This window comes from Bufo bufo, chromosome 5 (genome assembly GCF_905171765.1).
Source record: "Bufo bufo chromosome 5, aBufBuf1.1, whole genome shotgun sequence".
NCBI classification, from domain to species: domain Eukaryota; kingdom Metazoa; phylum Chordata; class Amphibia; order Anura; family Bufonidae; genus Bufo; species Bufo bufo.
The window spans coordinates 447,582,446-447,600,162 of NC_053393.1; the positions used below are offsets into that span (position 1 = coordinate 447,582,446).

The 17,717-nt window shown below is 45.0% G+C and overlaps 1 protein-coding gene across 2 annotated transcripts in view; it reads left to right on the forward strand.

Annotated features, from left to right (window-relative positions):
• Positions 1 to 17,717, forward strand: part of GSDME (gasdermin E) — a 162,268-nt gene that overhangs the window by 79,008 nt on the left and 65,543 nt on the right. For both annotated transcript variants that reach the window (XM_040433634.1, XM_040433635.1), the window contains exon 5: positions 5,601 to 5,718. In XM_040433634.1, the coding sequence (XP_040289568.1) occupies positions 5,601 to 5,718 (118 nt within the window). The remainder of the gene's footprint in view (positions 1 to 5,600; positions 5,719 to 17,717) is intronic.

The window sequence follows — 17,717 nt, forward strand, 5'->3', positions numbered from 1 at the left end:
TCTCAGGATGCTTTACTGTTGGCATGACACAGGACTGATGGTAGCGCTCACCTTTTCTTCTCTGGACAAGCCTTTTTCCAGATGCCCCAAACTATCGGAAAGAGGCTTCATCGGAGAATATGACTTTGCCCCAGTCCTCAGCAGTCCATTCACCATACTTTCTGCAGAAGATCAATCTGTCCCTGATGGGTTTTTTTTGGAGAGAAGTGGCTTCTTTGCTGCCCTTCTTGACACCAGGCCATCTTCCAAAAGCCCTCGCCTCACTGTGCGTGCAGATGCGCTCACACCTGCCTGCTGCCATTCCTGGGCAAGCTCTGCACTGGTGGCTCTCCGATCCCGCAGCTGAATCCTCTTTAGGAGACGATCCTGGCGCTTGCTGGACTTTCTTGGACGCCCTGAAGCCTTCTTAACAAGAATTGAACCTCTTTCCTTGAAGTTCTTGATGATCCTATAAATTGTTGATTGAGGTGCAATCTTAGTAGCCACAATATCCTTGCCTGTGAAGCCATTTTTATGCAACGCAATGATGGCTGCACGCGTTTCTTTGCAGGTCACCATGGTTGACAATGGAAGAACAATGATTTCAAGCATCACCCTCCTTTTAACATGTCAAGTCTGCCATTTTAACCCAATCAGCCTGACATAATGATCTCCAGCCTTGTGCTCGTCAACATTCTCACCTGAGTTAACAAGACGATTACTGAAATGATCTCAGCAGGTCCTTTAATGACAGCAATGAAATGCAGTGGAAAGGTTTTTTTGGTATTAGGTTAATTTTCATGGCAAAGAAGGACTATGCAATTCATCTGATCACTCTTCATAACATTCTGGAGTATATGCAAATTGCTATTATAAAAACTTAAGCAGCAACTTTTCCAATATTTATCTAATTCTCAAAACTTTTGGCCACGACTGTACACTTTGCGGATTGTTTCAGAAATTGACCGGCCATGCGGATTTCCAAATCCACAGCATGTACTTTATGTTTGCGGTTTTAACTGCGGATTTCACCCTTTACAATGGAAGGTAAGATATGTGACAAAACCTCATCTAATCTGCACCAAAATCCGGGTCTTATATGCGTTCATCCGCACTCGTGTGCAGGCGGCCTAAGGAAGTTTTTAGGAAGCAGAATATTGATGACCTATTCTCAGCTGTTTGAGGAGACTGCCGTGCCCCAGTGAGCGCTGCAATCTCTTCCTAGATCACGTTCATCAGTCACATGGCCTATATGAATGGGCACAGGGTGCAATACTAAGTACGGCCACTATACAATGCATGGTGCTGTGCTTGGTTTGCTGTGAGAAGGCCACAGCCGTGGACCCCACCAATCTGATATAGATGTCCTCAGGATAGGTCATCAATATTGTACTGGAAAACCCCTTTAACAATGGCGATAATGGTTGCATACAGTTGTAACAAAGAACAAAATTCCTCCTGTGTGTCGCCTGCTAGTCTGGCCCATTTATCTTTAGGATAGAGCTGCACACCAGTTTGCAGTGGGTAAAATTGAGGGCATAAATCCTCAATAGATAGGGCGTACTGAGGTTATTTTGTTTAGAAAATATATATATATATATATATATATATATATATATATATATATATAATTTTTTTTTTTTTTTTTCGGGTGTTTTTTGTTGCTTGGGTCATTAAGTATGGTCTCCACAATGGTCAACCAGCTTTCTCCAGAAAACTTACACAAAACTGCCCCAAGCACTGACTCTCCATTTAATATAGATGTTGTGAGATGGAGGAAAGATCCAAACATGAATTCATAAGAAAATTTGCTTGATGCAATAGGAAAAGTCAAGAAATGTTGGTTGAATGACCCACAGTATGGACAAAGAAATCAGGTAGAAAACGAGTAAGTGTTTGGATTTTCTTTCCTTCAGTCCTATAGTAAACTGTCCACTGCGCTCACCTGGCCTTTTTGCAGCTGTAAATCTAAGACTGAAGTTTTGCAGCTGGAGAAAAGCAACGCACGTTCTTCAACCCAGATCCTGAACGAAGAGCGGTGTTGCTGACGCTGAGGGAACATTCGCCATCAGACGTGCCAGTCATTCACTACCACTCTGGTTCAAGCTCAGTCCCTGGAGCAGTGCCTTTGCCGTCCTGTCAGGTCGGGACATGCAGCAGATGCTCTCCTACTCCACATTGACAATTATGATTGCCTCCAAGCCTGTTGAAAGTGATGCTGCTACCAAGGGGCCCCGATGCATGTGCATCATTTGCCCCATGGTTAAAGCAGCCCTGCCAATAGGTATATGCAGTGTATGCACCGTATGCTACAGACTGTCGGCCATCATTCTCGCCCATTAGTGGTTAATGCTGTGCACGCTGCTTTTTGACATATTTAAATCTGTAGGCCATAAAACTACAGCTTTTTATTATAGTGATAAACCCTCTAGGTTTTACATTACAGATGGCCATAAAAAGGCTGTTTTTGGCTGTGCTTTATTAAATCCTGACGGCTGGCACTGAGAAGACAGCAGAATGATGGACGTATGAGAGCAGAATTATGTCAGACCCCAGTGGTCGGAACAGATGTTCCATCCTTTTCCAGTTGTAAGCATCTCCCATGTCTTCATGTCCTTGCTTTAGCTGGAAAATGATTGCACGTTAGTAACTGCAAAGCCGTTAATTATACAGGATGCAGATATCATGGTGAAAGGTGTTATATTCTACATTAATGTCTGGACAAGTCACCAAATATGCCTGTGATTATCTGAAGCTGTGGCTCCTGCAGTCTGTTCTTGTCAGTTTGTGATGCATCTCTACTCCTTCTCATTTCTGAATTCAGATCTTGTTGCAGGTCAAGGAAACCAAAATCCACCTGCTCAAAAATGACCTGTTGGATCTCTGCACAGCTATGGTCTCCATAAGAAGTTGTACAATGTATCCTCTAAGCTATGTTAAAGATTATGTAGGGGATTTGTTAAGACTGGCATAAGAAACAAGATACTCTCACACAAGAGGCACACAGCTTGGGAGGCAGTAGCTTAACTAGAGTGTTATGGGCCCCAGTGCAAACTTTGGATGCCCCCCCCCCCCCCCATTTTTACATAGACTCGGCAGATTTTCTTTACACTAAGGGCTTTTTCACACGAGCGGATCCTGTGTGGGTAATCCGCTGCGTGAAAGAGAGCCAATCGCCGTTCCGGACAGCAGAGACACGGAGCATTAAAGGGATTCTGTCATCAAGATTTTCGATATGGAGCTGTTCATATCATCCTCTAAGGGGCTGTCCCTCCGGCCGTTTGTGCCCAGCCGCGCCCCTTATCTCGTAGCCCAGCGCCGCCCCACTGCTAATTATGCACTCCTCTCATCGCCGATGGTGCACCGTAATCTCGCGCATGCGCCCTAAATCCACTGGTCAGCGCCCGCGGGCAAAGTGCGCAGACAGCTGGTGCATGTGCGCTTCGTTCGCTGAGGCTGCTGCCAGGACACCGCGCGGGCGCTGACCAGTGGATTGAAGGCGCATGCGCGAGATTACGGAGCACCATTGGCGATGAGAGGAGTGCATAATTGGCAGTGGGGCGGCGCTGGGCTACGAGATAAGGGGCGCGGTTGGGCACAAACGGCCGGAGGAACAGCCCCTTGGGCACGCTAGTAAGGTAATTAGCATATTAATAAAACCGTTTTTTATTCAAAATGAAAGGACAGGTGGGGGTAAAACTAGTATATTTTTAATTAGATAATGGAGACTGAGAGGATGATATGAACAGCTCCATATCGAAAATCTTGATGACAGAATCCCTTTAACTTGATTGATAGTGATCCGTGCCTCTCTGTGATCTTTTTACTACAAAATCACAGTGAGATAAAGTGGTCACTGTGATTTTGTAGCAAAAAGAGGCACGAAGAATTATCAATCATGTTACTGCTCCGTGTCTCTGCTGTCCGGAACAGGGCTTAGCACTCTTTCACGCAGTGGATTACCCGCACAGGATCAGCTCGTGTTAAGGAGCCCTAAGCCCAATGCATGGCTACACTCACCCAGTCCTAATAAAATCTGGTCCTACCGCATCCAGGGTGTCGCTGGCGTCATTGTGATGTCCACTGGATGCAGAACAAGGTCCCTGTGGTCATAGAGAAAAAAAAGAATAATCACATAAGGCAGGGATGGTGACTGCCCCTGTGAAATCACCAGGAGGGGGCGCTGTGCTGGCCTGTATGACTGAGATATGCCAATGTATAGCAGGGTAATCTAGGACATTTCCCCTAAGTGCTACCACACAATACTAATGCCCAAATTGTGGCCTCTCACACTAATTAGGCCCACCTTGTGGTCCCTTCAAAATAGTTATGTCCTCCTTGTGCCCACTCACTGTAGTTATGCCAGATATGTGCCTCCTCACAGTGGTTATGGCCAGATATGTGCCTCCCTCACAGTAGTTATGACCAGATATGTGCCCCCTCACAGTATGCCAGATATGTGCCCCCTCAAGGTAGTTATGCTCACATATGTGCCCCCTCACAGTAGTTATTCCAGCTTAGGCCACCCCCTCAGTAAAGATGCCCACTTTTGTGCCCCCTCATTCTAGTTGTTGCCCCCCTTTTGCCTCCAGTCTGCAGCTTTATGGGGGGAAAAAAACAACGCATACTTCCCTTCTTCCCTGATGACGCACTCCCACACTCACATCTCGCTGCTGGCTGTGCTGAAGGCCGATTTCTGGGCTTTCAGCGCTCCTCCTCCCACAGCCAGCAGCGCCATGTGCGTCCAACAGGGGGAGCGCCTGAGCTCAGAAGAACACTGTAGTAGGGAGCGTAAAGGTCACTCTGAAAACGAACAGCCCGGCAGTGACGAGAACTGCCGGGTGGAGTGCCCCCCCTTCCTTGCCTCTGCGCTCCCCCTGCCTCCTGCGCCCCCTCATGTTTGAAGAGTGCTCTGATGGGGCTCGGCATTCTCACTGTACTTCATGCCAGGCCCGATCAGAGTGCTCCCATTACATGTGAGTGCAGCGGGCCCTCACCCCTGCCGGGCCCGGTTATGCCCATGTTGGGAGGTCTGTGTGCTGGAAACAGAATTCTACGTTCCACTTCCAGACAGAACTTTTAATCCATATGCAAATAAACGGTTAAATGCACCAAGGATGGGCCCAAGCCACTCTGTGCATCTCTGCCAGCCCTTCCCTTTCTTTATTGATGGACACAACCAGGTTCTTGTGTTGCCATCTTGCCTGTTAATCAAGAAGCAGAACGAGGGATTGACAGAGGAGGAGGAGGCACAGAATGGCTCGGGCCCACCTCCTCGGTACTCTTAACTGCTCATTTGAATATGGATTAAAAGTAGTTTTTCTCCAGAATGAAGCAACGGATCAAGATATCCTGAAAGGTATCATTACTTTCATCTGAGCTAGCCGTACAGTTGTCTAGTTCAACTGTGAATTTCACGGTGGCAGATTCCTTCTAGGTTTGTTGGGCTGTGCCCCCTCACATGTCCTGCCCACTGTGCGCCGTGGCCAGCCCCTTGCAGCTCACCGTGGCTGATTTTTGAAAGAATTTGATCTATAGGAATCAGTTTGCTCATCTCTAGACAATTATACTTTGCTAATAGTCTTTAATCTCTTGATAACTCATTTATGATTCGTTCACAGGTATCAGTGACTGAAAGTGGAAATTTTAAAGATGAGAACACAGTCCTGGAAATCCCTGCCCCTACGGCTGTAGCTTATAGTGTAGTGGAATTACTTGTAAAACAAGATGGCCGCTTTGGTGAGTCGTCCTCTGTATCTGTTATATATTTTTCATCTTACATGTACTGTATCTACAGCAGCTTAAAGGGGTTGTCAGAGTTATGAAAAAAACAATATAGCACTGTAAATCTGATGGGCAGCAATATATAACTAAGCTAAGCAAGTTTTAGGCAAAATAATATATATTTCCTCATTTCCCTGGTTCTCTTCTGGCCCTTTGTTTACCTGCAATAACAACAATCTCAGGTTTTCCTCATGAATATTTGTGCCCCTCCCTCTGTTCTGCAAAAGGAGTGAATACAAGTGCTGCCCTGAGTGACATGTCTGCCTGCTGGGAGACTCGGCAGCATGTTATATGTGTAGGACTACAAGTCCCAGCTGTACAAGGACACTGCTGATACACACAGGATCTTCCCCCTACCTGTTCTTGTGCAATGCTCTGCAGAACTCCTTTGTTAGCTCCTGTGCCAAGCATTTCTCTCCTCACTGCCTGCAGCTACTCGGTAAAGCCTTCAGCCCTGAATCTGTGCAGCTGAAGGGGGTTAATGTTTTTCCTCAAGAATCCAGGGAGAGAGCAATAAGCAGCAGGGGGCAGTGAAGGGGTGTGGCCAGCACAGTGACCTCTCGTACAGGTATCTGCTCTCTTAGGCTTGTGCACAAAACGTCATCAGAGCAGAGAGAGAAGCTGACATCACAGGTCATGTGACACTCAGTGAAATCTGAGAAAGGAGACAGTGCAGATAAAGTAAGTGCATTGTAAAGCCCTGACATTTGCCTAGTTAGAAACATACAAAGGACAAAAAATAACTCAGACAACCCCTTTAAGCTAACCCAGAAAGAAGAAATACAAGGAAATAGTGGGATTACCTAGAGCTCATAGTATTGTAAGCTCTTATGAACTGGAGCTATTTTTTCTGCAGGATTTCACTTGTCTTGTGGTATCAGAAAGTGACAGCAATTTAGGTAGTATTAAATCTGAAAAAAAGTGAATTCCTCATAATTTCTGTAATTCCATTTAGAAACATAGAATGTGTCGGCAGATATGAACCATTTGGCCCATCTAGTCTGCCCAATATACTGAATACTATGAATAGCCCCTGGCCCTATGTTATATGAAGGATGGCCTTATGCCTATCCCATGCATGCTTAAACTCCTTCACTGTATTTGCAGCTACCACTTCATTTACAGAATGAAAGATAGAGATGGACTGACAAATGGTGGCAAACCACCCCGCCCTAGTCAGACCTGCTAAGGGAATCCTATTTACCTGCTTCCTGGCGTTGGCTCCCAGCTCCTTTTGCTCTCCGGTTTCAGCTGCTCCTCGCGGCTCCCTGGATGTAAACTTCCTATTTGCCGCCGCCACAGCCAATCACTGACAGCAATGGAGACCTGCTCCTTTTCCGTCATAACAAACCTGATGAATGGGGAACAGGTCACTGCTGAGCCGGGAGCCAGCAGGTAAGGCTACTTTCACACTAGCGTTTTTTGTGGATCCGTCATAATTCTGCAAAAATGCTTCTGTTACAATAATACAACCGCATGCATCCGTCTTGAACGGATCTGGTTGTATTATGTCTTCTATAGCCATGAAGGATCCGTCATGAACACCACTGAAAGTCAATGGGGGACGGATCAGTTTTCTATTGTGTCAGAGAAAACTGATCCGTCCCTATTGACTTACATTGTGTCCGTCTTGCTCCGCACCATGTTGTGGACAGAAAAACGCTGCTTGCAGCGTTATTCTGTCCGCAATGGGGACGCAACCAAACGGAACGGAATGCATTTTGGAGCATTCAGTTTCGTTCAAATTTGGCCCCATTGACAATGAATGAGGGCAAAATAGAAGCGTTTTCATCCGCGATTGAGATCCTATGACGGATCTCAATAGCGGAATTGAAAACTCTAGTGTGAAAGTAGCCTGAGTATGCTTCTCTTTGCATGTCGGTCCAGGAGGGGGATTTTGCTAAAAACACTCTTCAATGTGCACAACCCCTTTAAGCTAGTCAGAAGGCTGGGCTAATGTACAGATGTGTGCTTAAGTAGTGTTTAAGAAATTAAGGATTTCATTACCCCAGAAAACTATGCAACTTTTTTGAGATTTAGAGCCTAGCTCGACCATTTTCCAAATGGTGGACTTTGCGTTGCCAGCCATAGTCATCATGGCATATTTATTGTAGTTTATGCTAGGAAACTGGCATGGATTATACTGCAAGTCTACAACGGCTCCCTTACTGGTTTGGCACATGAACCTGCACAGATGCACAACAATTAAGGGGTATGTGCCACCTGACGCAAGCTAGAGATAAAGTAAGACTGGGGTGTAATACGCCTGTCATAATAAGCGTCACCCCTAAGTTCCTTTACAAGTGTACCTTGAAGTCAAGCAGGTTGCCATCTTCAAGTGATTTTCAGACGCCCACCGGCTCACCACTCCGAGGGCACCACTTTTTACACCTCAAGTTTTCATACTACCTTACCTAATGATTTGATCAGGAGGCCCTTGGTTGCCTACAGGATGAGCCGGCCTGCATACACCCAGGTCTAAACCTTGTGCAAAACACAAAATGATCTTTACTATAAATGCTTGTGTAAATACATGTAAGTATGTGTATGATCAGCAAATCAAGATGCTCTAATAGCTGAAAAAAATGCATTAATAAGATGTAATTCATGAGATTTAATGAGATGTAATTTTCACCCCTGCAAGTTCTTCTGCCGCTGGTGCATGTGAAGGTTATGTGAGGCAAGTATACCAGCCTGTCAACCTGCAGTCCTATGACTTGACATGGTGACCTGCCACCACGTGGAAACATGCCACCTCTGCATGACATTCCTCTTCTCTCAGGGCATTCATTCCGCGCATTTAGCACATATGTGTTTCACTGCTGAGCTAGGAGAGGCAATGAGCAAAAGGTTGGGTCCTCATGTTCCTCTGCTGTCTTCACTTATTACTTCAGCGTCTGTGAGATTCTACTCACCACTGTAAATCAAAGTAACGCAAAACTTCTTTTGATCCAGCACAGTACTGATAATCTGAAAAAGACTATGGGCCAGATTTATCATTAGCTCAAGTCAAAATAATGGAGTGAAAAAGTTGCAAATTTTTGCACAATCGCTAAAACTGTGCAAAAATTTGCGACTTTTATTGGCTCTGCGCTATGCTCGCCAGTTTTCTGAAAGTGGGAGTGTTTTATTATGTAAATGAATCTCTAGACAGATTTACTATTGCGACAATTTAAAAAGTCGCAAAAAATTCCGCAACGTCACTCTAGTGAGGACCATGATTATCTTATGCGACTTTTTAATAGGACTTGCGACTTTTTCGTAAAGATGTGCGACTTTTGTAAAGCCGCTTACTGAAGGATAAACTGCTACCATTAAACCACATTTATCACAGTATTAAAGGACCATTAATACATCTGACTTAACCAAAAGTGCCATTGGACATATGTAAAAGTGGAGTAAGATGTAAGTGTAATGATAAATCTGGCCCTATAACAATAATCTGCACAGAGAAAATGAACAAGGAGCATACTTTATATTTTTTTTTTTTTTTGTATAGTACCCCATACAGTCAGCCTCCAGATTTCTTCCATGGAGGACTTTTCTGATGGACAAATCCACCATGTGCACATAACCTAATGGTGCATCTGATGCCCCTTATTCCTGACAAGTGTAGCGTTATCATGAAGACCTTCTGTGGATCAGTATCATCAACTTTACTGAAAGAAATATGATCCCTATAACTATGAGATTGGAATATTTATATAAAGTATAGAACCCCATTAAGTCACCACTTTCACTGACCAGTGTACTGAGTATATATTGGGGGTCATTTATCGAAGACTGGCTTTTTACGCCAGTGTGTGATAACCCCTGCGGTGCCGCAGGAGCGTCTAATTTTTGAGGAGGTAGAGGTCTTGCATTAAATTAGGTGTACCTACGCCAGCCCATGCGACTAGCAGGAAATCTACCCCTGACTGGAGTAGTATTCACTCTACTTTTATTTATGCCTATTTTCATGCGTAACTGTTAATGAATTTGCCAGGGCCGCTGGCCCGGCCCCCACTGTGCCCCCTCCACATCCCCACGACTCCCAAGTGTCGAGGATGGCATAAAAACACCTGTGCAACAAAATATTGTCACATGGGTGTGTAAAAAGTTGCAAAAAGGGGTCTTGCCCCCCCCCCCCCCTTTTTTTTTTTTACACCAAAAACTGGATTGGCAATCTCAGTAAATACCCCCATTGTGTATTCTAATGAGTGTATTCCTTTACTGGGGGAGTTCAGTGAAAACAGAATCCGCTGTCGACACTAGGTAAGATTAGGTGATAAATGTAGGCAGAGGTCTCAAGCTGTGAGCAGGGCCACAGATAAAGGGCTTGAACACATGTTGTTGATCTCCATACTGACAGCAATGTGCCATAGGCAGACCCCTACTATGTGCCCATGACGTCATTGTGGAAAAAAAAAAAAAAAAAAAACTGACAGTGAGCGACAAACTTAAAGGGAACGTGTCATCAGAAAATGACCTATTGTTTAAATCGCATATCTGTAAAGATATTTTTGCAATTTTAGTCTTCATTTACAAAATTATTCATACCCCTTGAGCTTTTCCACATTTTTTCACATTACACACACACAAGCTTAAATGTATTTTATTGGGATTTTATGTGATCCACCAACACAAAGTAGCAAGTATGTGTGAAGTGAAAAGAAAATGATACATGGTTTTTAAAACTTTTATAATAAATAAAAATCTGGAAAGTGTGGCATGCACTTGTATTCAGAGTCAGTACTTTGTAGAACAAGCTTTTGCTGCAATTACAGCTGGAAGTCTTTTTTGGTATGTCTCTACCAGCTTTGCACATCCAGAGGCTGAAATTTTTGCCCCATTCTTCTTTGCCAAATAGCTCAAGCTCAGTGAGATTGGATGGAGAGTGTCTGTGAAAAGCAATTTTCAAGTCTTCCCACAGACTGTTAATGGGATTTAGATCTGGACTTTTAACTGGACCATTCTAACACATGACTATGCTTTGACCTAAACCAGTGGTGCCCAACCATTTTTTGTCTGAGGGCCGCACTAGACATGGTATAAATTTCACGGGCCAGAACCAGGTAGCTTTGCCAGAAAGAAATGCAAACACTGTGAGGGGGCATGTGTGAGTATTACTACTGTGAAGGGGCAAATATCTGGGCATTTTTACTGTAAAGGAGGCATCTGGGCATTTTTACCATGAAGGGGGTACATGTGAGCATTACTACTGTGAAGGGGGCACATCTAGGCATTACCCCTGTAAAGGGGGCTTATTTGGGCATTACCACTCTGAAGGGGGCACATGTGAGCATTACCATTCTGAAGGGGGCACATCTGGGCATTACCCCTGTGAAGTAGGCACATCTGGGTATTACCTCGTGAAGGGGAACATCTGGGCATTACTCCTGTGAAGGGGGCATATGTGAGCTTTATTACTGTAAAGGGGCCACTCTCTCTACTGCCAGCCACAGCGCAGACCTCCGCTACCAGTGTCCCAATTCCAACCAAGACCAATGAACACCACTCATGTCCTGGCCTTCCCAAACAACAAGGAGGGGTTCCCTTCGTACCCCTCAAAGGCATGCACTGCTGGACCCCCTGCCACATGGACACCACTGGCCCTTCAGGATATATACCAACTCTCCTCACTAAGGTACCAGACACACTCACAGGGGGCAGCCCTCCTGAAACCACACTGCTCAAACACATACCACTGTCGCCTGTGCCCGCCATTAAGCAGTAAGGTAGTCAGCCCTTCCTTCCTCCGCACGTAGCAGCGCACACATCCTGACACAGCACTGCCGTTACAAACAACTACTGGGCCACGGGGACGACGGGAACTTATTACACTTGCATTTATTCCTAAGTTGCCTAGATGTTTAGAATGGAGATTCAGCACTGCGCCACAGCATGACACAGCTTCGTGGGTCGGATGTGGCTCGTGGGCCGTAGGTTGGGCATCACTGATCTAAATCATTCCATTGCAGCTCTGGCTGTATGTTTATGGTTGTTCTTCTGGATTGTAAACCTCCACTCCAGTCTGAAGTCTTTTGCAGCCTCTACCTAGGTTTGGCTTCTCATCAACTCTGACCAGCTTCCCTGTCTCTGCTGAAGAAAAGCATCCCCACAGCATGATGTTGCCACCCCCATGCTTTACGGTGGGGATGGTGTGTTCAGGGTGATGTGCAGTGTTAGTTTTCCGCCACACATAGTGTTTTGCATTTAAGCCAAAAAGTTAAACTTTTGTCTCATCTGACCAGAGCACCTTCCACATGTTTACTGTGTCCCCTACATGGCTTGGGGCAAAATGCAAATGTGACCTCTTATGACTTGCTTTCAAAAATGGCTTTCTTCTTGCCACTTTTCTGTTAAAGCCAGATTTGTGGCCTTTTGGCTGCTTTTCTAATTAGTGCTCACCTAGCCTGGCCTGTCAGTTTATCAGTTATGCCATACTCCTTTAATTTTTGGATGATGGATTCAACAGTGCTCCGTGAGATGTTCAGAGTTTGGGATATTTTTTTATAACCTAACCCTGCTTTACACTTCTCCACAACTTTATCCCTGACCTTTCTGGTGTGTTCCTTGGTTTTCATGATGCTGTTTGATCGCTAATGTTCTCTAACAAACCTCTGAGGCCTTCACAGAACAGCTGTAGTTGTTATACTGAGAATAAATTACAGAGGTGGACCCTATTTACTAATTTGGTGATTTCAGGAAGGCAGTTGGTCACACTGGATTTTATTTAAGGGTATCTGAGTACAGTGGGGCTGAATACAAATACATGCCACACTTTTCAGGTTTCTTATTTATTAAACATTTTGAAAACCATGTATCATCATCTTTTCACTTAGACCAACACAAAGTAGCAAGTATGCTATCACATAAAATCCCAATAAAATACATATAATTTTGTGGGTGTAGAGTGAAAAAATTTGGAAAAGTTCAAGGGATAGGAATACTTTTTCAAGGCACTGTATCTTGTACCTAGTGGCCAGTGCGAAAAATGCAGGATTTTCTTTTCTTTTCTTTTTCAAATAATGACATGGAAAAAAAAAAATTATCTAAAAAATTTCATATAAAAACCTAGATTTAAAAAACAAGTAGCATTCTGAGGACTCCTTCCGTTTCACCTCTCCTATTTTAGTAACTTCTTGCATTCCAAATGTAATAAGAATTCTGCAGCATCTTTTCATATTAGGCCTCTTTCACACTTGCGTTGTCCTGATCCGGCGTGTACTCCACTTGCCGGAATTACACGCCGGATCCGGAAAAATGCAAGTGTACTGAAAGCATTTGAAGACGGAGCCGTCTTCAAATTGCGTTCAGTGTTACTATGGCAGCCAGGACGCTATTAAAGTCCTGGCTGCCATAGTAGGAGCGGGGGAGCGGTATACTTACAGTCCGTGCGGCTCCCGGGGCGCTCCAGAATGACGTCAGAGCGCCCCATGCGCATGGATGACGTGATCCATGTGCTTGGGGCACCCTGACGTCACTCTGGAGCGCCCGGGGAGCCGCACGGACGGTAAGTATGCTGCTCCCCGCTACACTTTACCATGGCTGCCAGGACTTTAGCGTCCCGGCAGCCATGGTAACCATTCAGAAAAAGCTAAATGTCGGGTCCGGCAATGCGCCGAAACGACGTTTAGCTTAAGGCCGGATCCAGATCAATGCCTTTCAATGGGCATTAATTCCGGATCCGGCCTTGTGGCAAGTCTTCAGGATTTTTGGCCGGAGCAAAAAGCGCAGCATGCTGCGGTATTTTCTCCGGCCAAAAAACGTTCCGTTCCGGAACTGAAGACATCCTGATGCATCCTGAACGGATTTCTCTCCATTCAGAATGCATTAGGATAAAACTGATCAGGATTCTTCCGGCATAGAGCCCCGACGACGGAACTCTATGCCGGAAGAAAAGAACGCAGGTGTGAAAGAGCCCTTACTCTCCAGTATGTTCTTCCTCTATTAGGACTCTTTTAACACGTCTGTCTCTATGATGACATCTGGGACCATATGGTCAGTGGTTCATTGGTGAAGATTTCCTTGAAGGATCTGTTTGTGTCCATTTTTGTCATCCGTATTCCATGCTGAAAATGAAATTCCAGAGCATATCCTGACAGCAATTCGTGAAAATCATGGACCAAACATGTATAGTATCCCTGTTGTTTCTGGTGTTCACTAACCCATAGACTATAATGAGCTGGAGGGATCCATAATCGTGGACAAAAATAGTGCATGCTTCCATGGTATCACCATGGATATATGAACGGTCCGTGGAGATGCTAGACAGCACACATCTGCGGTTCGCTGACATGTGAAAAGTGCCTTAGGACTATTTCACATAAGCAAGTCCTTTGTGGGAATCGCACTCCGTGCGTGTGTAATCCTCCGTTCTGGCCTTGCGGGAGCTTACGGCATTATCGTGATTTTATAATGCTATGTGTCTTTGCTTGACCTTACTGGTACAGAATCACACTGACATAAAGCTGTCACTATTATTCTGTATCGGTAAAGTCAAGCAGAGGTACGTAGCATTATAAATCATGATAATGACATGCGCTACTGTAAGTACAGAATGGAGGATCGCTCTCACATACTGAGCGCGATTCCTGCAATGGACTCACTCGTGTGAAACAGTCCTTACTCCTTCTAGAAGTTTATGAATGAGTTGCCAACTGGGTGTTACCAGTTGTGGGAGTGTTTCTACAGTCTGACACTATTCAGTCAATGCTGCCAGTGGTAGACTGTCCAGGGTCACTTACCCCTCCCCAACTGGTAACGTCTGGAAGGAATAAGAGGAATGGCACAACATGGTCATAAAAATAGATGCTCATTTATGGTGGAATACAGTTATTTACTAAAATGGACATGTCGGGAGAGGGGACAGGTCCTGTTTAACTCTTTATGTCCCTGCTAGGTGTGATCCCGGGGTCATCGTGTACAGATAGTTGTTCTTCTCCATACACTTGCCTTAATCTTTTACAGCTATATAACCTTAAAGATTGAGTTTACCACATATTTTTATGCCTGTAACCCAATAAAAACACATTGGAACAGTAACATCTTAGTTACTGCATAAAAGAGAAGGCAGTGTGTGTTGGCTTTTGAGGTTGGCAGGGCCCGGGTGACAGTGGGTGGTAGGAGTAGGTGTTATGATGGTGATAAAGCAGCCGTGGTACATGAACATTTATTATCAACAGTCTGTGCGAGGAATATCTGAAGTCTTTGGCTCTGGAAGACTTGTCGTAGATGATGGGGAGAGGAAATTTAAAGGAATAAGGAGGAATCAGGAATGAATATTTGAAGCAGAGTAGTATCTGATATCGTGGAATGGGACACAGAGGAAATGAGACAGAAAATACCTATGTGACGAGGGCAGGCACATGCCGCTTTGTCCAGGTTCACATCTGCTTCACGTTTTCCTGCTCCAGTCTAGGAACAGAAAAGGAAAGCACCAGATCTGTGATATGAAGGACACCAACATCACCCAGCAGACACTAAGACTATAATGGAGTGCGTTGGGTTACTGTTGTGCTGTCCACCAGCATGCGGTGGTATTCTGTCCTTCTGTCCTGCATTCTTGCGAAATCGCAACAGAGACTTCTATTGGAACCGGTGAACCCAGCCTTAGAATGGCAGGTGACGTATGTGTCACTTAGTAAGATGTTCTGCATCTTCTTTGACCATTCCTGCAAATGTATGGTAGAAATATAGGTTCCATCTGCTTCTAACACCCTTCACAGTGAGATATGCCATACGAGGAAAGTATTGGACTAGTAAATCACTTTTAGTGAGAAGGATTATTTTGGGGTTGCTGTAACACTATTACAGGGTGTACTTTATCAGTTAGGTCTTCCATGGGTTACATTCACACAGTTAGGCCTCATTCACACTACCGAATCCATTTTGCAGTCCGCATATTGCAGATCCGAAAAATATGGATGCAAGCCGTCTGCTGTTCACATTTTTTGAGTCAGAGGGTCCGTGGTTGACATTTTGACAACATATTCTACCTTTTTGGACATACAGATGGGGAAAGAGCACTGATGATACATGACCTTTCAACGTCTGTATGTCCAGTCCGCAAGATGATAGAACATGTCTCATACTTGACCGCAAAATGAGGACCACGGACCCATTGAAGTCAATGGGCCTGCAAAAAATACGGATGCAATAATGATAGTATCTGTATTTTGCGGATCCCCACTTTGGGGACTGCAAAATACATACGATCGTGTGCATGAGGCTTTAGTAGGTTTGTGTGGTTAGCTACACATGACTGTCCAAGAAATGAATACGATGCTTTTATCCAATTTTAACCCTTGTCTCCCTTCATGCAGTATAAGTGCTTTGTGCCTTTTCTGGGAAATCAGTGCTTCTGACATAATGGGTCAGATTTACTACCGAATTCTGCTGCAGTTTGTGGCAAGGTTTTTAGATGCTTTTTATGCCCTGTCCAACTATGGGGCACTGCTTAGCAGAAAGGGTTATGGCCCAAAATGTACCACCATATGCTAAAAATGTGCCAAATATGTGGCTCATTTTTTGACAGTCACTAAGCCATAAAAAGTGGGTGTAATCTTAGACTAGACAGTCTAAGGCCTCATGCACATGGCCGTGCGGGTCAGCAATATACGGGCACTGGCCGTGTGCACACCGCATCATGGATGCAGACCCATTCACTAGAATGGGTCAGGAATCCGGAAAGCGCGGTGCTTCCATGGGGTTTCTGTCCGTGCCTCCACACCGCAAATAAATAGAACTTGTTTTATTTTGCAGTGCGGACGGATCATGGATCCATCTGCGGCAGACGCACGGATGTTGCCTGAGCAACGGCTGTGTGCATGAGCCCTAAAGCTTTCTTATCCAGTATCAGCCACTGTGATGAATCTAGCGCGGTTTATGTTGTCTCAGTGTTAAACAGTATTATTAAAGGCGTTCAAGTTATTATTATTTTTTTATGACCTATCCTCAGGGGTCCAACACCCGGCACCCCCGCCGATCAGCTGTTTGAAGAGAAGGCGCGCGCCGTGCCAGTGTTGCCTTTTTTTCATGGTTTACCTGCTCGCCGTCACATCTGCAGTGGTGAGCAGGTGTAACTACAAGGAATTCATTTCAATGTAGTATACAAGTGTATAGGAACGAGCTTCTCGTAGTTACACCTGCTCACCGCTGCAGGAGCGACTGCAAGCAGGTAAACAATGAAGAGGAGGCAGCGCTGGCACGGCGCGCGCCTTCTCTTCAAACAGCTGATCGGCGGGCGTGTTGGGTGTCGGATCCCCACCGATCTGATATTTATGATCTATCCAGAGGATAGGTCGTCATTAAAAAATAACTTGGACAACCCCTTTAAATCTGCCCCCCTATTAGTATTGCACACAGTCACAGTGCTTCACTCGTCTTAGGTTCCCTTCTAATCATAAACTATCGCCATGAAAGTACAGTTCAGTCTATAGGCAGCATGTTACATTGCAGGAGGAGCTGACCAGATAGACCAATAGTTTCATTCATTTAAACCTGTGTTTTATCTATGTTTAGGTGTCCCATGGGTGTTCCCTCTCAGTGATCGCTACCCCTGTATGTACTGTTCAGAGAGACATAGCCGTCTGTCACAGGACCGGCCGCATGACTACAAAGCTCTGCTGAATCATTTCCCTGCTCTAACAAGTCAGACTGCATGTATAATGCAGTGAGCTGTCCAAATTCACAACTCGCATTGCATAACATTACCGTAAGTGACCTTGTGGCATTAAATGGGCTGTCTGAGACTGACAGAAACTGAGAGTGCCCGTGCAGATTCCCCCTGCCAGGGATGATGTGTGCGGATGCATTAGAAGACTACGCGAACCGCTATCTTTGGTTGTGGGTGCAGGCAGCATGTGGGTATGTCATGAGTAAGATCTGTTGATGGAAACGCGCCGACAGCTACGTAATATGCCACCGGCGTGAATTTTAACAATTTGGAATAAAGACTTGATTTAATTTAC